The sequence below is a fragment of the Mustela putorius genome, unplaced genomic scaffold (assembly GCF_011764305.1).
Source record: "Mustela putorius furo isolate JIRA1106 unplaced genomic scaffold, ASM1176430v1.1 tig00000698_pilon_pilon_pilon, whole genome shotgun sequence".
Classification (NCBI taxonomy): domain Eukaryota; kingdom Metazoa; phylum Chordata; class Mammalia; order Carnivora; family Mustelidae; genus Mustela; species Mustela putorius.
The window spans coordinates 3,427,088-3,448,326 of record NW_025421449.1 but is presented as its reverse complement, the minus strand read 5'-3'; the positions used below and the strand labels follow the sequence as shown (position 1 = coordinate 3,448,326).

At 41.8% G+C, this 21,239-nt stretch overlaps 2 protein-coding genes across 7 annotated transcripts in view; both read left to right on the top strand.

Moving 5' to 3' along the window:
- The window catches only part of ASCC1 (activating signal cointegrator 1 complex subunit 1), a 99,226-nt gene that overhangs the window by 59,079 nt on the left and 18,908 nt on the right, over positions 1-21,239 (top strand). For 5 of the 6 annotated variants that reach the window (XM_013044227.2, XM_004769486.3, XM_013044229.2 and 2 more), the window contains exons 8-9: positions 9,172-9,296; positions 15,455-15,540. In XM_013044227.2, the coding sequence (XP_012899681.1) occupies positions 9,172-9,296; positions 15,455-15,540 (211 nt within the window). The remainder of the gene's footprint in view (positions 1-9,171; positions 9,297-15,454; positions 15,541-21,239) is intronic. The other variant, XM_045083467.1, reaches the window with a different exon arrangement.
- On the top strand, positions 4,420-4,803 carry LOC123393002 (V-type proton ATPase subunit e 1-like). Its single transcript, XM_045083468.1, has one exon. It carries the CDS (start codon positions 4,444-4,446, stop codon positions 4,687-4,689), a length of 246 nt encoding a protein of 81 aa, XP_044939403.1. The 5' UTR covers positions 4,420-4,443; the 3' UTR covers positions 4,690-4,803.

Sequence of the window (21,239 nt, the reverse complement as noted above, 5' to 3'; positions counted from 1 at the left end):
GGCTCAATCCCAGGAGCCTGAGATCTTGACCTTAGCCGAAGACAGAGGCTTAACCCACTGAGCCACCCAGATACCCCTCTTTTTCCTTTTCTTAAGTAGACTATAAGATTCTTCATAGAAGAATCTTATGGTGTGATCTTATTCAGCATTTTATATCCAGCGCCTTTTATAATTCAGGCTCATAGATGTTTAATGAATGCTTGCTATGTACTTAATTCACTCATTCTGTACATACACAAAATGACTTGGGTGCGGTTAGTTTTTTGTCCTAAGCCCATCCTCCTAATAGCCTGTTCTGGTCCCAACCCAGCTATGCTCTCTTTCATGTTTATATTACCAGAAGCACCTTGTATCATTGTATCATTCCCAAAGTCTTTCTTTATAGTTACCTTAATAGATTGCAATCTCCATAGTAACAGGGACTATGTTTGCTTAGTTCTTTATTTTCGTAGTGACTAGCACAATGCCTGTATATGGTAAGCAGTCAGGAAATATTACTAGTATGGAACTGAATTAAGATGGAAAAAAAAATCCTAAACGCCTGAAATTTGCACTTTCTAGGGAGTCAGTGATCTTTCTGCAGCACAAATCCATATCTGGAAAGATGGCTCTGGGTTGCTTGAGCTTTGGAACACTTACAGACCTTTTAAGAGCTTTGATTTAAGGCATGAATAACTGGCTTCTGTTTCTAAACTCTAAGCACTATCTAAATAATAAAGCTGCTTTAGAATAATTTATAATTTTTCTCATAGCAACCCTACTACCTTATTTTTAAATGACTTGTAAGGAAACAAAGGCGTAGAGGAGTTTTGTGACTCATAAATAGTCAAACAGGAAAGGATCAATGAAGTAAGAGTTGAAGGATGGTACTGTTCGAAATATACGGACATATTGTTAAATGTAGTATCTGTGACATCAACCTGCTATTTAGGGACTGTACCCCAGTACCCTTAAGTTCTTTTAATAGAACCCCACAATATTTGTTATCTATGAATCATGCGTGCATGCAACAACTGTTTATTGAGAACTGATCATGTGTCAGGTATTAATTGAGGTGCCAAGATAAAGCAGTGAATAAGATAAGAGCCAACCTTTGAGGAATGCACGGAGAATCATTAACACAAAACTGTCTCAAATTCTGGTCTCTTTGCCCTGACTTTGAGCAGCTCATCCTGTCTGTATTTCATTTGAGGTTAGTCTAGAACTTTCTAAAGGACTTAGTTTCTTCAAAGTCATAAGTCTGCGAATTGAACAGAAGTCTTAATTTTCCTGAAAGAGCTGGAAATTGGTTTCTTTATTTAGTTTATTTAATTTCCTTCATCTAATATTTCTTGTTCCTGTTTCAATATAGTTGAACTCCCTGCTCACTTCCTTTTCTTTAATGGGGGAGAGAGAAAAAAGAGGCTTCATTCTGCTGTGATTTATGTGTTTTTTTTTTTTTTTTAAGATTTTTAAAATTTATCTGAGAGAGAGAGATCACGCTCATGAGTCAGGGGGAGGAGCAGATGGGGAGGGAGAAGTAGACTCTGCCCTAAGCCTGTTTCAGGGCTTGATCCCACAAAGCCAAGTTCACTTCCTAAGCCAAAATCAAAAGTTGGGTGCTCGACTGACTGAGCCTTTCAGGTGCCCCTCTGCTGTAATTTGTAATTGAGGTGGATTTTGCAGTGCTTATGTTCAGACTTAGGTTGTAATGCTTAGAAGTGTTTCAAAATTTTGTGGTTCTGTCGTGGTGTTAATCAGAAACTTCAGCACCAATATAATATAGATCTTTGCTTGGAGGTCCATGTGCACAATTAATTAAATCCATTAACTATAAAATCAGAATGATGTGCTGCATGAATATATTTCATTTTCCCCATAGGAAAGTAAGGACAAAGCTGTTTCCATGAGTCATCCCTTTTTCCGTCCTTACTGATATTTTATTGGCTAACCTTTCTCATTGCTCCTCTAAAAGGTATCTAAGATGATATTGAAAAGAAATACTCTATGATATAGAAAAATATTCGGGGTACATTAAGGGAAATAAGTTTAGAAAAATGTTTTTGTCTTTTTAAAATTGATGTGTATCTGTAGAAAAAGAATTAAAAATTATGTAACAAAAGCTTCAGTGTTTCTGTGTGCTTGGACAGGTTATGATCTCCTTTTTATGCTTCTCTTCATTTTCCAATTTTTCTATAATGAACATTTTTTTTTTAAAGATTTTCTTTATTCGACAGAGAGACACAGCGAGAGAGGGAACACAAGCAGGGGGAGTGGGAGAGGGAGAAGGAAGCTTCCCACAGAGCAGGGAGCCCAATGCAGGGCTTGATCCCAAGACCCTGGGATCATAACCTAAACTGAAGGCAGATGCTTAACTACTGAGCCACCCAGGTACCCCTATAATGAACATGTATTATTTTGTAATCAGAGAAAAAATTGAGACCCTGATGTCAGAAAGCACACCTCTCTTCAGTGACTTTCCACACCTTTGGTTTTGTCTGTGTCTCTTGCTTCTTACTGGCCGTCCTTGGTTTCTTGCAGCCTACCCAGTAAGATTCCAACCTGCTCTGGCCCCAGGAGCCCCCACAGCCTGGCTTTGTTCAGCCTGCCTTTCCATTTCATCTCTGCCCTTCCCTTTCTACAGATGTCTCACGAATCCTTGGATGTGTTGTTCTCTTTGATATTCAGTCTTTCAGATGTTGAGGACAAAAATTCTTCTAGAATCACCTTTCACTCATGTCACCAGTATATCAGAAAAGCATCCACTTCTCACCACCTCCCCCCGCCATCCCAGCCAACTGGTTGTTGTGAAGGCCTCCTGGAGGCCTTCCTCCTTCATCCTTGCCTCCACTGCTGTCCTCTGAATGGCAGCCAGAGGTTTCTTTTTAAAATGTCAGCCGGGTCATGTCATTCTTCTGCTGAAAACACTCCCAAAGCTCCCACCTTACTCTGTGAAAACCAGTCTTTACAGGGGTCTACAAGCCCTATGTAAGCCCCATGGGACGTGACCTCCCCACCTCTCTGTCCTCAGCTCCTCTCCCCTCAGCTGCACTCCATACACTGGCTTTTAACTCTTCCTCAGTCATACCTCACACTTGCTGCCTTGTAGGTCTGCCTTTGCTGTTCCTTTTCTGTGCAGTGCTGATCCCTGCTTGAGTCTCTGCTCACATATTAGTGTGTCAGGGAGGCCTTCCCCAACCACCCTGTATAAAATGACACATGTACACCCAGTGGTGTTCTCTATCCCTCTTTCCTGCTCCATTTTCTTTATGGCATGTAACATCACCTGACGTAGTATGTGTGTGTGTGTGTGTGTCTGCTGTCCTTCTGTCTCCTTCCAGTAGCACATAAGCTGCTGAGGGCAGGGGCTTGTTCACCTCTGTATTCCCATCACCTGGAGCACATCAGCCCTTCCTGTCTCCTTCGAGATCTTATTCTGTAGTTCCCTCTACTAAGTTTCGTCTTCCTTCTCTATTGGATAATTTTTTGTCGTCAGTAGCATTTTCAGTTCTTTCTCCTCATCGAAAACAAACACAAACAACCTGTCCTCAGTTCTGTACGTTCTGATTATCAAGACATTGGTTTCTGCGCTTCCTTTCAAGTTTTTGGAAAGAGTTGATGTGTGCTTATCCCCTTCCCCTCCCTCTCTGGTTTCTGCCTTGGTCCTCTGTACCAAGGTTTCCATCTTGTTGTGCTGGCATGACTGCTTCTGGGGAGGTTTCCAGGATGCTCTGACTGTGAGAAGTAAATAGGCCTTGTTTTGTTCCTTTTCTTACCTTACTTTTCTGTGGTATTATACTGTGCTGATTTTTTTTCCTCCTGTAATTCTCCTTTCAGCCTTTTTGAGGTCCTCTTCTGAAGTCTTTTCCTATTCCTCTTTACTGATGATTTTTGCTTATTCCTTCTCTACCCCTGCCTTAGGAGTGTCCCTTAAGGCTCTGTCTTTAGCTCTCTCTATGGCTTACTATGAATCCTTCCCAGCATGACTGCATCTGTCCCATTTTTTTTTTTTTTTTTTTAAGATTTTATTTATGTATTTGACACAGAGAGACACAGCAAGAGAGGAACACAAGCAGGGGGAGTGGGAAAGGGAGAAGCAGGCATTGTGCCCGTTGAGCAGGGAGCCCGATGTGGGGTTCAATCCCTGGATCCTAGGATCATGACCTGAGCTGAAGGCAGATGCTTAATGACTGAGCCACCTAGGTGCCCCTATCCCGTGCTTTTAACTACTGCACTCCTGACTCCCAAATCTCTTTTTTAAAAAAGATTTTATTAATTTGGATGGCAGAGGGCAGAGATTGTGTGGAGGGAGGGGCAGAAGGAGAGAGAGAATCTCAAGCAGACTCAGTGCTGAGCATAGCCTGACACGGGGCTCAGTCTCATGACCTGAACTGAAATCAAGAGGATGCGGGGTGGGACCAAAGTGAGGCGGCTGGGTAAGGGCTGGTAGCTCCGGCAGCAACCATGGTGTATAATGGCCTCACTGTGCCTCTTATCGTGATGAGCGTGTTCTGGGGCTTCGTCGGCTTCTGCGTGCCCTGGTTTATCCCTAAGGGTCCCAACCGGGGAGTTATCACCACCATGCTGGTAACCTGTTCAGTTTGCTGCTCTCTCTTTTGGCTGATTGCAATTCTGGCCCAACTCAACCCTCTCTTTGGACCACAGTTGAAAAATGAAACCATCTGGTACCTCAAGTATCAGTGGCCTTAAGGAGGAAGACCTGCTCGCCAGTGCTCCATCATTGAGGTCACAAAGAGAATTCCTCTAGATGCAAAGTCAACTCCAAACCCAGACCACCTTCTTTGACTCACCTGTTTTGGCCATCAGCTGCCTTAAATACTCACACCACATTTGAATATCTTACTCTATAATGCAGTATTTTTTCCTGTCACCTTTTTTACATTTCGACAAATTATGTGCCTACTTAAACCTAAACTGTGCTGACTCTATACAGCGTTCATGCACTCTTCTGAGCTAGAAGGTGCTGTTCTTCTGGGAAATATATTGCTCTCTCCTGGGAACCTGTGAATTCGAAGATGACTCCTGCATGGTCACAGCAAGGGACTCAGCAAAGTGTTTAACTGTCACAAGACAGAATCCAGTGGGGCAGTCAGTAGGAGAGCAGAGAGCTTGTTCAGAGGCAATATCTGTTCTAACAGAATTACACCAAAGTATATTTTCAGGATGACTTTCTTATTTCTGTCATCTACTGGAATAAATTATTTTTCTGCTTTCTGTGGAAAAAAAAAAAAGAGCATGCTCACCCAAATCTATCTTTTGTCCAGATTTTTCTCTTGTATTTCAGGCTTGTATTTTCATCCTTCTCTTGGACCTGTCCTACTTGATTTCCCATGTCCCATATTCAAAAGCATACACAGTATACTTGGAACGACATAGCCTAACAGTAGCAATTGCTTCTCCACAGCCGCCCACCTTGGTCAGTGGCCCACCTGGTCATGAAAGGCACTCTTGTGAGTCACGTCAGCGGCTCTCTGTTTGAATGCCACCATGTCTGAGGGCACCAGCTTCTCTCTCACATGGCTCCCGTGAAGCTGTAATCTGGTCTCAGTTCTCATTGCCCCTGCCACAGTTTAGATGTCCCTCCTCTCCCCCTTTATAGCACAGTCCTTCAAGCATGTACTCTGAAGCCAGACAGCATGGGTTCTGATTTTGGATGTGCCACGGATCACTTATGTGACTTTGGTCCATGCCTCAGTTCCCTCATTGGTAAAATAGGGATAACAAGTCATGATGAGGATGAAATATCGAGTGTTGAAAATAATGGCCAACACTGTTCTGGCTGACCTCTGTATCGCTGGTCTGTTCTTCTAAAGTGTTCTGACTTGTGCTCGCTTTGGCAGCATATATACTAAAGTGTTTTCGACTCTGCTACAACGTCAGCTTTCAGAAATGGACATCTGACCACATCATTCTCTTGTTAAGATCTCTGTGGCTTCTGATGGTCTGACCACCACTTCTTTCCAGCTCGTCTCCGTTGTCCCTTTCCCCTCACTCACTGCTACAGCTATATTCACTAATCAGCAGTTTTCCAAAGAAGATGTGATCGTGCATGCCTTGACATCTTTGTACATGCTGTTTCTTCTGCTCGAAGTGTCCTTCCTTACCAGTTTTATCTGTGAATCTTCAGCAATCCTTCAAGACTGTGCTTATTTTTTACATTCACTTCCCACTTTTTTTTTTTTTAAAAAGTATTTATTTGAGAGAGAGAGTGTGTGTGCGAGTTGGGGGGAATGGCAGAGGGCGAGAACTCAGGCAGACTCCCCCACCGAGCACGTAGCATGACTCAGGCCTCGAACTCACAACCCATGAGATCATGACCTGAGCTGAAACCACGAGTCGGATGCCCAGCTGACTAAATCACCCATGCACTCCTCACTTGTCACTTTTTAACTAGTCACATCCATCAATTAAGCAGTCATAGCCAGCAGTTACTGAAACCCAAGTATAATGGTGTTCTGGAAGATAGAAGAAAATATAACATGTTTTTCAGGGGCATGCAGTCTAGTAAGGGAACAGGACAGAGAGATGTGCAGCAGCAAGGGACTGTCCCTGAGAATGCTAAGGGGATCGGCATTCCAGAGAAGGACAGAATCACCGCTCACAGATACAGGGGAGTGCAGGGTGTTAGGGTGGTTAGAAAGGCTTCATGGAAGAGTTGCGGTTTGAGGATGGTAAGATCTGCACAGGTGGAGGGAGGGGGTAGATCCTGTGGCTCAGGGAACAGAAGGCACAGAGGTAGCAGTTGCCAAGCTGAGTGGAAGAAGCCTGATGAGAAGACGTGTGTTGAGTGCCAAGGTCATAAGCCACGCAGAGTCACAGGGGTCTCCAGAGCCCAGAACATCTTGAGGGATGAGTGTGTTCTCGTGTTCTACCCTGTGCCAGGCCACACTGGAGCCTGATGCAAAGGGAGCTCAGCAACACCGATCTCATCTTCATTCAAAGTTTTGATATTTTGTTCATCATGGGATTTTTTTTTTTAAAGATTTATTTATTTATTTATTTGACAGAGAGAGAGAGAGATCACAAGTAGGCAGAGAGGCAGGCAGAGAGAGAGGAGGAAGCAGGCTCCCTGCTGAGCAGAGAGCCCGATGCGGGACTCGATCCCAGGACTCTGAGATCATGACCTGAGCCGAAGGCAGCGGCTTAACCCACTGAGCCACCCAGGCGCCCCCATCATGGGATTTTTTTGGCATTAATTTTGACTTTTTAAAATATTGCATTAAAACATGATTTATTTTGGTTACTGCATTTTTTGGCACTCCCTTAAATTTTGTGCCCGAGGTCATTTCCTCACTTACTTCATTCAGCCCTAGTCCCTGCCCTGTGTTCTGGTTCTGAAGTTTGGTGGAGGGGACATGGGTATTTACTTTATTGTTACTATTATTAATTATGGTTTATTCATTTTGTACATGTTCTTTGATTAGTAGACAGTATTTCGTAAAAAGCAATTAAGGTAAATTAGAATTTTAAGAAGATTAATTTGGAACTTTGGAGCCTGAAAACCATGAAAGGGAAAATAATCATTTGTGCTTCCAAGTCAATTTCTGGAGGACAGTAACTTCTTCTTGCTGCAGTGCATGCAGTGCAAGCAAAAGGAGTTGTTTTGCTCACATCTAAATGGGGGAAGGATCACTGGAGGGTCGGGATATTAGAGGCTGTTGTCCACTTGGAGACAGACATTAAGCAACTGAGTTGCTGTAGCCAGAATGTTCTGCCCAGGGCAAGCTCCCACAAATGGGCCACAAGGGCTAGGCTTGGCCCACATCTCACATAAAGCAAACCTGTCTAGCCCTGCTCAAGGAGCAGCTGCTCTCTGGTCACTGTGCTTACACTGTGGGCCATCACACAGGGGCCATGGCCCAAGAAGCAGTGGAAGATTCATGAACTCTCTAAACTTCTCAGGGCTACTTGTGTCCAGGAAAGAGGTGATGTTTCATACAAAGAGTATTACTAGTACATCTAAAAACGTGAAGTCTTTTGTTCATTAGCACACTCGTGACTCATGGAAGATGACTCGGCACCAGGAAGTCAATGAGCATTGGCACAAATCTCCGAGAAGGTTGAGGGGAAGGTGGAAAGGGGCAAGCTGCCCCCAAAAGTGCCACCAGGCACACTGCCCTGTCATTTGATGGGGACCGTCCACATATCCAGCATGAGCTGCTTCAGTCTCACGGTAGACATTTTGGCATGATATGGAGAAGCTACAGGCTGCATTTTACCATCAGAGGAGTGGGTGGACAGAGAAGATGGCTCCTTCCTGAGGCCCCAGACCATGATCTGCTCGACTCACCCCTGTGGGGTTGCTGACCCCTCTTGTTGGCACAGCCAGCAAAGTTGTTCTTCAGAACTGAAGGAGAAATCGAAGAGTTTCCCAGACAGTCAAAAGCTGGTAGAGTTCATCACCACCACAACGGCCTTAAAGAAATGGTAAAGGGAGTTCTTCAGGCCCTTGAGCAAAACACCTGAACAGGATGAAAACTTCTGTGCAAGAACTGCTTCTGGGAGAAGTTCTAGAGTGAAAGACTGTCGTCAAGCCAGAACTCAGCCACTGCAGAACTCTTACTGCTTAGAGCTACATGGAGTCCACATGGGAAGGAATCACGCAGCCTGTGGATTTGCCTATTGTTTTCTTCATCGGTACTCCACTTCAGCCTCTGTGAAACACTGGGATAGTGTCCAAGGATCTTCTCAGGTTCCTTCCCAGGGAGCAAATGTTTTAAAATCATACCAGACCTCCTTTGAGCCTGGCAGAAACATATCGACCACATGGTAGCTCTAGGTTCTCTGACTGGATGAAGCAATAAGGCACTTCCTTTGAGGCAACTCTGTTGAGCCTGGCTTCTCGAGCCCTGTCGTGAGATGTTCTAAGCCTCTGTGTTCCTTAAAGATCATGTTTTAACCTCCTGTGAAAACCTGGCCCTCGTCATGTACAGTTGATCCCGCCCTTCCCACTACCCATGATGGATTTCAGTGACTGGTTTCCATGACCGTCTGCTCCACAAGGCTGTGAACCCCGGGGAGGTGGTGGGAACTGTAGCCTTTCCTCTCCCTCCCCTCGTGCAGGGTCTTTACAGTGAGTGGCCCAGAATAGATACTCCATAAACATTGAATCAATAATCAGGGGTTCAGAGTGTACTGAGATTTTTATACTTCTTCCTTCAATTTCTTCAGGCTGCAAGAATTAGTCGATCGAGTGCTGGAACACTTTCAGGCATCTGGACTAATAGTGAAAGAGTGGAATAGTGTGAAACTCCACGCAACGGTGATGAACACTCTATTTAGGAAGGACCCCAATGGTAAGTCCCGCATAGAACTGTAGCATAGCTTATGATCAGCAAGGCCTTGTGATATTCCTGGGGTTCAAACAAGACTGGCTACCCAAGACTGTCTGGTAATCTTCTTCCTTTGAATCTCTAACTTGTTTTGATGAGCACAGTGGAAGTGGAGAGGGCACGTATCTTGTGTGGGACTGTGACATTCCAGATCCTTGATTTTTGTTGCACATAGGGTTGGCAGATTTAGCGAAAATAAATACAAGAGGCCCAGGTAAATTTTAGGTAAACAGTGAAAAATTATTTTAGTATAAGTGTGTCCCCTGCAATACTTGGTGTCTTCTTGGAAAAAAGAAATAAGGAGGGCGCCTGGGTGGCTCAGTGGGTTAAAGCCTCTGCCTTCAGCTCAGGTCATGATCCCAGGGTCCTGGGATTGAGTGTCACATCCGGCTCTCTGCTCGGCCAGGAGCCTGCTTCCTCCTCTCTCTCTCTCTGCCCGCCTCTCTGCCTACTTGTGATCTTTGTCAAATAAATAAATAAATAAATAAATAATCTTTAAAAAAAAAAGATAAAGAAAGTAGGAGAGAAGATTAGGTTAGTCCAGTGGTTCTCAACTACAGACAACTCTGCCCTGTGCCCTCTTCCCCTCACCCCAGGACATTTGGTTGTCACACTTATGGGCTTGAGGGTATGTTGCTACTCCTGGCATCTAGTGGGAAGAGGCTGCTTATTAACTCTCTACAATGCACAGGCCAGCCTACCCTAACAAAGAAGTATCTAGAAATGTCAATATCACCAAGGTTGAGAAACCTGGTGTTAAGAGTAATAATGTTTCCTCTCATGGACTCTGAGCCTTAGGTAAGAATGCCTTGCTTTAACCCTTCATTTGGGATGGTTACCTACATTTCAAAAAGGATTCTTCTTTTTTTTCCCATTGCCTTTCCCACCCTACCCCCAAGTGAAAGCTTTTCCAGCACAGTCAGCATCATCTGATCAGGAGCCACATATTCAAATTACATGCAGCTTCTTCTAAAACTTGCTTGAAATATACCAGCACCAAAAATCTCATGTTCGGGTTTTATTTCCTTTGTTTAGGACCTGACATTGGTTTTAGGAAGTTTAGGTTGGAAGAGGACTCCATCAGGACTTTAACCCATAAACTCTTTGTAGATTTATACTTTAGGACAGGTTGTGTGTCCCTCTTGTCAAAGTACAGTTGACCCTGAAACAACAGTTTGCACTGTGCCAGTCCACTTATACCAGGAATTCTTTCAGTAACTACAGTATAATACTATAAATGTATTTTCTGTTCCTTACAATTTTTTTTTTAAAGAATTGATTTATTTATTTGACAGACACAGATCACAAGTAGGCAGAGAGGCAGGCAGAGAGAGAGGAAGGGAAGCAGACCCCTTAATGTGCAGAGAGCCCGATGGGTGCGGGGCTCAATCCCAGGACCTGAGCCAAAGGCAGAGGCTTTAACCCACTGAGCCACCCAGGCACCTCTGTTCTTTCCAATTTTCTTTTTTTGGGGGACACCTGGATGGCTGTCAGTTAAACATCTGCCTTTGGCTCAGGTCATGATTCCTGAGTCCCAGGATTGAGCCCCACATTGAGCTCCCTACTCAGTGGGGAGTCTGACCTCCCCCTTCTTGTGCTCTCTCTCACTCTCACTCTCTCAAACAAATAAAGTCAGGCAAAAAATATTTTCTTTTTTCTTGTTTACGTTATTGTAAGGATGCAGTATATAATACATATAATTTACAAAATATGTATTATTTGGCTGGTTGTATCATCAGTAAGGGTTTTGGCCAACAGTAGTTTGGTTTTAGGGGAGTCAGAAGTTATACACGAACTTCAACTGCATGGGGGTTGGTGCCCCTAATCCCCATTGTTCAAGGGTCAGCTGTACATCTTTTTATTTCTCTCAGACATGTACCAAAGATCCCAACTGGAAGTCACTTGCCATTGTAGGACTAAGAGATATGTAGTTGTCCACATTTTAGTTATAGTGTTAATGTTTTGTGATGTTAGATTATATTTTATTTAAGATTTTTCTAAATAAATCACTATTTTACCTTCAGGAGCACTGAGATCAAAATTGGTTCAAATGACTCAGTCAAAGCATATAGACTGTTGTTTGGGTACTTAATAGAATCCAAAACTCTATACTTGTTCTGATGCAATACTTTTTTAATTTTTTTTTTTTTTTTGCATTTGGGTAGTAGTATTGCAGAAGAATATTTGGAATTTCAGAAAATACATTTTCCAGAATATTTCACATTTATATGTGCATATATATATATGTATATTTATATATGCTTGTATATACATATACATTTATAGGTATCTTGTCCACTGGGAACATTTAAAGGAGTCTGTAGTATTTACTTATTTATTTATTTTTATTTTTATTTTTTTTTTAAAGATTTTATTTATTTACTTGACAGAGAGAAACCACAAGTACACTGAGAGGCAGGCAGAGAGAGAGAGAAGGAAGCAGGCTCCCTGCTGAGCAGAGAGCCCTATGCGGGACTCGATCCCAGGACCCTGAGATCACGACCTGAGCCGAAGGCAGCGGCTTAACCCACTGAGCCACCCAGGCGCCCCTGTAGTATTTATTTTGTTCTGGGTGGTCAGTTTTAAGTTTGGAAGCATAGTCAGTTCCTCTGAGATGAGGTACTTTTAAACATCTCTACGTAAAGACATAGTTCTATAACTCTAGAATATACACTCAATTCTTTGGTTCAGAAGACATATCGTATCCAGTATCATCCAGTAGAACTCCCTGTGATGATAGAAATATTCTCTACCTGATGTCCAGTATGGTAGCCACTATCCACATGTAGTTATTGAGCACTTAGAGGTTGCTACAAGGCTGAGAAAGTAAACTTTTCATTTTAATTAATTTAAATTATTTAAGTTTAAATAATCACATGTGCTAGAGGCTACTAATTTGGACAGTGCAGGTATAGACAGTATTTTATTAGACATTTAATGCTATCAGCAATACATTCTGAAAATGCCCTAGTCCTTAAATCTTGCTTGAGAACTCTTACCATACTCCATTATTAACCACATTTTGACATAGAAGAGTTGAATTATAAAGGAATCTGTATCTACTAAATTGTGTGGTTCCAGATTTATATTCAGTTAGCACTAGAGCTCCATGTAAGAAAACCTTCTAGTTCACAGTCTAGTTATCCTTTCCTTCTAGAGATAGTTTGAATATAACACCTTTATTGAGATATAATTCACATACTGTATGATTCACTCATTTAAAATACATAATTCAGGGGCGCCTGGGTGGCTCAGTTGGTTAAGCATCCAGCTCTTGATTTTGGCTCAGGTCATGATCTAAGAGTTGTGAGATTGAGCCCCGCCATGGGGCCCTGCACTGGGCATGGAGGCTACCTGAGATTCTCTCTCCCTCTATGCCCCTACCCCTCAAAACCCATTTCAATCTTCAGATATCATTACTGTTTTTTATTTCTTTTTCTTTTTCTTTTTTAAGTAGGCTCCAACACGGAGCTTGAACTCAGGACCCCAAGATCAAGACCTGAGCTGAGATCAAGGGTTGGACACTTAACTGACCAAGCCACCCAGTCACTCCTCATTACTGCTTTGTAATTGATATTTGCTTAGTATGAATTTAAAGTTTCCCATCACTTCTTGGGGCACCGGCATGTGGGTGGTGCAGTCAGTTGAGTGTCCAACTCTTGGTTTCTGTTCAGCTCCTGATCTCAGGGTCATGAGATCGAGCCCCACTTCAGACTCTGTGCTCAGTGTGGAGTCTACTTAGAATTCTCTCTCCCTCTCCCTCTGCCCCACCACCCCAGGGGCACATGCATGTGCATGTTCTCTCTGTCTCTCTAAATTAAATAAATATATCTTTAAAGTTTCACATCTCCTCTTAACAGGAGACCAGTTTTTAATTTGGGAAATATACATGGTTTTGGGATCTTTGATTAAGAGAGTACTTTTTCATTAGAAGTTACCAAAGTGTAATTCCGGTGGACTAGTTAACATATGTTATGCTCATGGAGTTACCGACCTGGACATATTTTACCAATTCTGACTTTGTAGTCTCCATATCTATATATAATAAAAGAGCATATTCCAGAATTGGAAGTACAGATATTTTTGAGGGTCTTTTGGTGGGCAGGAAAGGGGTTGATCTTTTGGAAAATATTCTGAGGGTTAAATAATTCTTTTTTTTTTTTTTTTTTTAGATTTTTTAAATTTATTTATTTGACAGAGAGAGATCACAAGTAGATGGAGAGGCAGGCAAAGAGAGAGAGAGAGAGGGAAGCAGGCTCCCCACCAAGTAGGGAGCCCGATACTGGACTTGATCCCAGGAATGACCTGAGCCGAAGACAGCAGCGTAACCCACTGAGCCACCCAGGCACTCGATGCTTTGAATTTTCTATACCTTAGGTTCTTCTCTGGTTTAATTTTTACTTGAAAAGGACATAGAATATGGTGTTTCACTCTTTTTGACCTGCCATCCCTCTCCTTTGAAATCCTTTTTCCTGTTATACTTTACGGATGTCTTTTGGGATTAGCAAGCTAAATTAACACAAGGTCATAGATTTGCTGCATTTCTGTGTAGAATGTCTGTAAAGACACCTTTGATTGCAACTGAAAGGGGCTCTCTCATTTTGGGGAAGTCCTTAAACCAGCCCACTTAATGTTGGTTGCAACCCAAATTAATGTTGCCAGCATTTTTTACTACAAATGTTTGAATTTTTAAATATTTTTACATATTTAAAAATGCATGTAGATTATACAAAATCTTGGGTTTTTAGACCATAGGGAACCTTTGGAGATCACCTAGTCTTAACCTGGAACTGCGTAAGTGAACTGAAGTCCATAGAGGAGACATAATTTACCTAATAATATGGCTCATTTTACAAGCACAAACACACCCCCCACATCTTCTTTATCCATTCATCTATCAATGGACACTTAGGTTGCTTCCATATCTTGGCTATTGTAAATAATGTTGCAATAAATATGGGGGTACATATATCTTTTGGAATTAGTGTTTCCATTTTCTTTTAAAACAGAAGTGGAATTATAGGATTATGTGGTATTTCTATTTCACTTTTCTTTAAGGAACCTCCATACTGTTGCTCCAGTTTGTGTTCCCACCAACAGGGCATGAGGGTTCCTTTTTCTCTGTGTCCTTGCCAACACTTGTTATTTCTTGTATTTCTGATGAGTGGGTGAAGAAGATGTATGTGGGGGTGTGTGTACATGTGTATACATACACAACAGACTACAACTCAGCCATAAAAAAGAATGAACTTTGCCACTGTGACAACATGGATGGACTAAGAGCATATTATGCAGAGTGAAATAAATCAGACAGAGAAAGACAAATACCAAATGGTTGTATGTATATGTAGAATCTATACATTTTTTTTAAAGTGTATTTGTTTATTATTAGAGAGAGAGTGCATAGAGGGAAAGGAGAAGGAGAAGCAGACTCCCTGCTGGGCAGAGAGCCTGACCTGGGGCTTGATCCCAGGACCCTGAGGTTATGACCTGAACCAAAGGCTTAACTGACTGAGCCACCCAGGCACCCCTTTGCTTTCATGTAGAATCTAAAAAAACAAACAAACAGAAGCACATTTATAAATATAGAGAACAAACTGGTGGTTGCCAGAGAGGACGTGGGGATGGGGTTGGCAAAATAGGTAAAGGGGATTAAGAGGTACAAATTTCCAGTTATAAAATAAATAAGTTACAGAGCTGTAAAGTACAGCATAGAGGATACAGCCAGTAATATTGTAATAACATTGCATGACAGATAGTGAGTGTCAGATGGTGGCTACAGTGAGTAATGTATAGAATTGTCAAATCACTATGTTGTACACCTGAAATTAATATAACATTGTATGTCCACTATACTTTAAAAAAAAGAATATGGTTAATTACATAGGTAACATACCTTGAGTACTTGGACAGTGTTGAATGAATAAATGTGTACTGAATTAATGACCGCACTGAGACTGGACGCCAGGCCTCTTGACTCAGACTGATGTTTTTCCCTCCTATTATGCCACAATCCCAGTAGTACATGAGGATTTTGCTTGTTGTACCTATAGAAACCCAGAAGAAAACAAATGTGAATAACCCAAGCATCTCTTCTAACATTATCTTTGAAATATTTACAGCTGAAGGCAGGTACAATCTCTATACAGCTGATGGCAAATACATCTTCAAGGAAAGAGAATCATTTGATGGGCGAAACATTTTAAAGGTCAGTACATAACAGGGTGAATTGGAAAGCCTTTGGCATGTGTCCTAAGATAAGAGTAGAAAACAAGTTGTTCTCCTTTTAACAGTAAAATATATTTTTCTCATTCTTCTCATGAGGATCATTGATGTAAAGGTCTGGCAAAACACACACACACACACACACACACACACACGTATGTGTGTGTGTATGTTAATGTCCTAAAGGAAAAGAAATATTTTTGAATCTGCTGAGGTTGTGATGTCTCTTAGAACCCTGACTACTTGAACTCATAGGAATACGTTGATTTTAACCTAGGGAGTTTTACTTTTTATTTTACCTCTGTAGGACTGGGTCTGCATTTTTTTTTAGTCAAAAAGAATTATTTATTTTGTTCTAGTAGACTTTTCACCTATAGTCCCTCTCTAAAGTTGTTTTGTAATCTGTTTTTATTCAGGAATAGCCCATATTCTGAAAAGTAGGTGGTCTCTGACTGTTGAGGCTTTGCTTCTTGAGTGTTAAATTAACCTATGAAATTTCCATAAAAAGGGTTCTTCAGGGTGGCATTTATCTTTCTCCTACAGACCACATTCTGTAACAACCACAATTTATGCCGTCTCTGTCAGGTTAGCATGTCATTGTGCCTCTGGGCAAACGGAAACAGAAGTTGATACAAGGGAGAGGTTTTGGATTCTTCATTTCACTTGTTCTGTAATGATTAGGTCATACATTTTCAAGGCCATACATTTTTGGGAGCTGGGAGGAGAGTGTGTGTATATAACTTCAAAATAATCTTTAGCTTTAAAAAAATGCTTTTTCTTTTTCCTTCCCCCCTCATCCTCTGTTTCCTTATCTGGGTACTGGGCACTTCTCTTGCCAAATGCCTAGTGTGACCCCATTACCTTTAATTGATGACATCATTTCAGCAGCTGCAAAGTTCTTACTGCAGAGCCTGACATGGCAGTGACCAGATTCCCTCTTAGGCAGGCATTCAGGCTCCTACCCTGCAGCGCTATGTCAATTTCTTATTTTCCTTGATACCTTTCCTCTTTTTTGAGTGGTATTCTTGTTGTCAGAGTAACTGTGGTAGCTTTGGTTTGAGTGGCAAGCTGCTAATTAATTCAGCTGTAGTTTACTTATTTTCCCAGTCCCCAGCTTCAGTGTGATATGATTCTTTTTCCTCCGCCATCTCATTTCCTGGGGCTTTTCCAATAATTGCTTTTTTGTTGTTGTTGTTAGTTTGATTAAGAAAGAAAGTAGACTGAACAGGGAAAGAAATCTGTAGGAATGACTCAAGCCAACTTGATTCTTTTGGAATTAGGATTACAGCTCCAGAGGTGTGTGGATGAAAGTCAAGTTGGGGGTGCTGCACCCTCTGGAAGAGGGGGGTGATGGCAGAGAGAATGTGCCGTGGCTGGAGAGCCAGTCTTCCAGTTTCAAGATGCTTTGCCTCTAAGTCTTCCTCACCACCCCAGTGGTGACATGGATGTAGCCCCCTCTAGTGTTAACAAGGGCTTGCTATGTTGGTAGTACCCTTACTGGTTCATGCCTCCTAGGAGTTTTAAGAGCTGTAACCACACTGTAAACCAGTGTGGTTAAAGCAACTTGCCAAAGGTCACAGGTAGTTAGTAGCCAAGTCTGAATTAACAGAAAGATTCAAATCACGGGGTTAGCATTGTTTCTGCTGCCTCCCATAAAAATGCTCAGTGTTTAGGTAGAGATCATTAGGTATTTGAAGTTGGGCATACCTGTTTGAACTGTGATGAACTCTGATTAGAAGTCATTCCATAAATGTTGGGGCAATGGTGTGTGCCAATTAGTCTAAAATTGTGGCTAATTAAGAATTAGACTTTGAATTGAATGCAGTACTAACACATCAACAGAAATACTTACGAGGGTGTACCATCTGCCAGACCGTGTGCCCTGCAGATAAAAGCAGCCATTATGATGCAGTCCCTGCCTTCTAGGGGCTTCCTGTCTTTGAGGCATACAGACGGTTAATAGGCAATTATAGTACAGAACGATGAGGGTGAATTAAGAACATGGAGAAGTACCTTTGAACACAGATAGTTAGAATAAAGTATCCTTTGATTCAGTGTCCAATATTTTACTTTTTAGTCATTAGCTGCAGAAAATGTAATCTTTCACCTATATTCAGTCAAGGGAATTCACTTTGAGAATAAAGGTAAAACGTGGCCTCCCACAATTACCTATGCCCAAATGCACAAGAGGTAATAATTGTGTTTGTGAAGTAGCTATAGTAGCCCACTTTTTGGCATTACCATGAATGAACATGCTTCTCTCAGAACATGAGAACCCACAAGCCCAGAAACCCTTGGGGAGAAAAAGATTCATAAATACCAATGAATTATATATGGTTTTATGCCAGATAAGATTATTATGTTTAGAAGGAAAAAACATCAATTTCACTAACAAGATAGGGACTGACTTGGAGAAAACCGAAAGGTTAACTGCACTGGCTGTTCAGGGGCCCGAGCATATGTGTGTAGCATATTAACAGCTGCATAGGTCAAGGATCAGGAATGCTGGTGATGAGAAGCAGCCTTGGAAAAAAATCAACTTCATCTACTATTCAAAGAGAAACAAAACGAGAAAGCAAGTCATTGCTCATTGCCGTAAGAATTTAATAAGTAACGGCCAATTGCTATTCTACTCCATGAAGAGAATTGGTCCTTTTGGCTTGGTGTAATATTGTGTGTTCTGGGTGCCTTAATAAGAAAGAGAAAAAGTCTTTAATGACTTTGGGAGGTAGAAGCCACATTTTTCTTTTGTATGGCCCTTTCGAGAGTTGTTACCACAGTAATAGACCAGCATTGGGTTATTCCTAGCTAAAATAAAAATGTTCTTACCTTAAGAAGGACTTTGTAAGAACTGACAACTAAAGAACCACTGTACTGTGTTTTTTGAAACAGAAAAGGAACCTATTTGGTTACGGTGGGTTGTGAGGGAAGCCTGACAGCTCTGAAAGGAGAATGTGCAAGGGAAGAAGACCTAGGCCAAACACAGAGGGTAGTCACTGCTCAGAGAGTTTCTGTTTCTGATCTAAGAGATAAAAACAAAGATGTTGTTTGTTCATCCCTGAGGCAGTTATAAACTTGTGATTGGAGAAACCACGCTGACCTAGAGACATACTGCCAGAGATAACTGCCCCATTGCAAGCAGGCCACCAGTGACTGCCAGCTTTGCAGAGAAAAGTGGTCTTAGTGGCGATCTGTTTGGGGGGCCTCTGAGCTGGCCTTAAGCCGTAAAATCACTTTGCCAGAACTGTGCTGCAGCACATGGAACAGGGGTACGGTATTACCTGTTCGAAAGCATGGCATCTAACTGCAGAGTGAAGAGGAGATATCCGAGCCCGAGCTGGTGCTCACCAGAGGAGGTGGTGTCATGCAAACAAAGGCACAGGTGATGTATTTGGGAAGGAATAGAAAGAAAGTGCTCTCAGTCCAGAATCAAAGGCCACCATGAAAGTGCAATTTCTTGAGCACCTGGGTGGCTCAGGGGGTTAAGCCACTTTCTTTGGCTCAGGTCATGATCTCAGGGTTCTGGGATCGAGGCCTGCTCTCTGCTCAGTAGGGAGCCTGCTTCTCCCTTTCTCTCTGCCTGTCTCTCTGCCTACTTGTGATCTCTCTCTCTGTCAAATAAATAAATACAGTCTTAGAAAGAAAGAAAGAAAGAAAGTGCCATTTCTTTAGACACTTAAAAATTCTGGAAAATATAAACTAAGTAAAAAGGAGATGGATTTGTGCCTTTTCCACTTTATATACAGGAATCTTTAAATTTAGAGAAAGAGGGAACCGTATTAAGTTTGTTTTTTTTTTTTTTTTTAAGATTTATTTATTCATTTGGGGCGGAGGGGCAGAGGGAGAGGGACAGCAGAAGCCAACTCCCTGCTAAGTATGGATCCCCAGTGTAGGCTGATTCTAGCACCCTAAAATCATGCCCTAAGCTGAAACCAAGAGTCCAGTTCTTTTTAAAAATAAAAAATTTTTTTAAAGATTTTATTTACTTATTTGACAGAGAGAGATCACAAGTAGGCAGAGAGACAGGCAGAGAAAGAGGAGGAAGCAGGCTTCCAGCTGAGCAGAGAGCCTGATGTTGTGCTCAATCCCAGGACCCTGGGATCACGACCTGAGCCAAAGGCAGAGGCTTAACCCACTGAGCCACCCAGGCGCCCCCCAAGAGTCCAATTCTTAACTGACTGAGCCACCCAGGCTTCCTAAACTGTATTAATTTTTAATAATTTACTTGGAGGGGTGCCTGGATGGCTCAGTTGGTTGAGCAACTGCCTTCGGCTCAGGTCATGATCCCAGACTTCCAAGATCGAGTCCCGCATCGGGCTCCCAGCTCCTTGGGGAGTCTGCTTCTTCCTCTGACCTTCTCCTCTCTTATGTTCTCTCTCTCACTCATTCTCCCTCAAATAAATAAATAAAATCTTTTTTGAAAAAAATATACTTTACTTGGAAATAGGTTTTATTTTTTTTAAGATTTTATTTATTTGACAGAGATCACAAATAGGCAGAGAGGCAGGCAGAGACAGAGAGAGGGGGAAACAGCTCCCCGCTGAGTAGAGAGCGCTCGATCCCAGGACCCTGGGATCATGACCCGAGCCAAAGGCAAAGGCTTTAACCCACTGAGCCACCCAGGCGCCCCTGGAAATAGGGTTTTTTTTGTTTTTTGTTTTTTGGAAATAGGTTTTAATCTATCTAGCCACATTGAGACTTTTCTTGAAAGATGTAAATGACAGTAACTCAAAAATTTCATTCATTTTTGCTTTTGTTCTATTTCTGCCCCTTAACATCTTTACAAAAGGACAGGTCGAATAAGTGAATTTAAATGAGATCTTTATTTAATTTGCTTAAGGAAGCTATTTAAAAATATGTACTATTTTATCTTTTTTGATGAAACATATACATAGAAAAGTACATGAAATACACACACACACACACACACACACAGTTTAACAAATAATCATGAAGTGAACAGTGTAACTACTACCAAGGTCAAAAAGGAGAACATACCTCCCATGTCCCTCCCTGGCCAATTCCAGTTTGTCCTAAGGTAACAAAGTCACAATTAAATTCTTCAAACACCAGTAAAGATGCTTGTTTTGAATGATTACTTTTGTTTCACAGTATTAGAAGAGTATTGAACAGCTGGATTCATTTTTGTTGTTTTCTAGGGAAGATAAGTGAGATTGAGAGCTATATAGTAGTTAAAAAAAAAAAAAAGATATTAAGAGCACCTGGCTGTTTCAGTCAGTAGAGCATGGGACTCTTGATTTTGCGGTCATGAGTTCGAACCCCACACCCAAATTGGGTGTGGAGCCTACCTAAAAAAAACCCCAGACATTAATTACTATAAAGGGAGACTGGCATTTAGAAACTATATTATTTCTTCTTTAAAAAAAATTTTATTGATCTTAGAGAGTGCTCCAGCATGCTCACGCAAGAGTGGGGGAAGAGCAGAGAGGGAGAAAGAGAATCTCCCACAGATTCCCTGTGGATGTCTCAGTCTCACCACCTTGAGATAGTGACCTGAGCCGAAATCAAGAGTTGGATACTCAACCATCTGATCCACCCAGTCACCCCAGAAACTATGTTATCACTAAGGAAGAAAACATTGTGTCTTTTGTTATCCATTATCCAATTCAATTTTCAGCTGTATTATATATTGTTATTGAAAATTACTTCTTGGATACATGG

What these genes read in the sequence shown, in the direction of transcription:
- LOC123393002 (XM_045083468.1), top strand. Translation starts at nt 4,444, where the DNA reads ATGGTGTATAATGGCCTCACTGTGCCTCTTATCGTGATGAGCGTGTTC.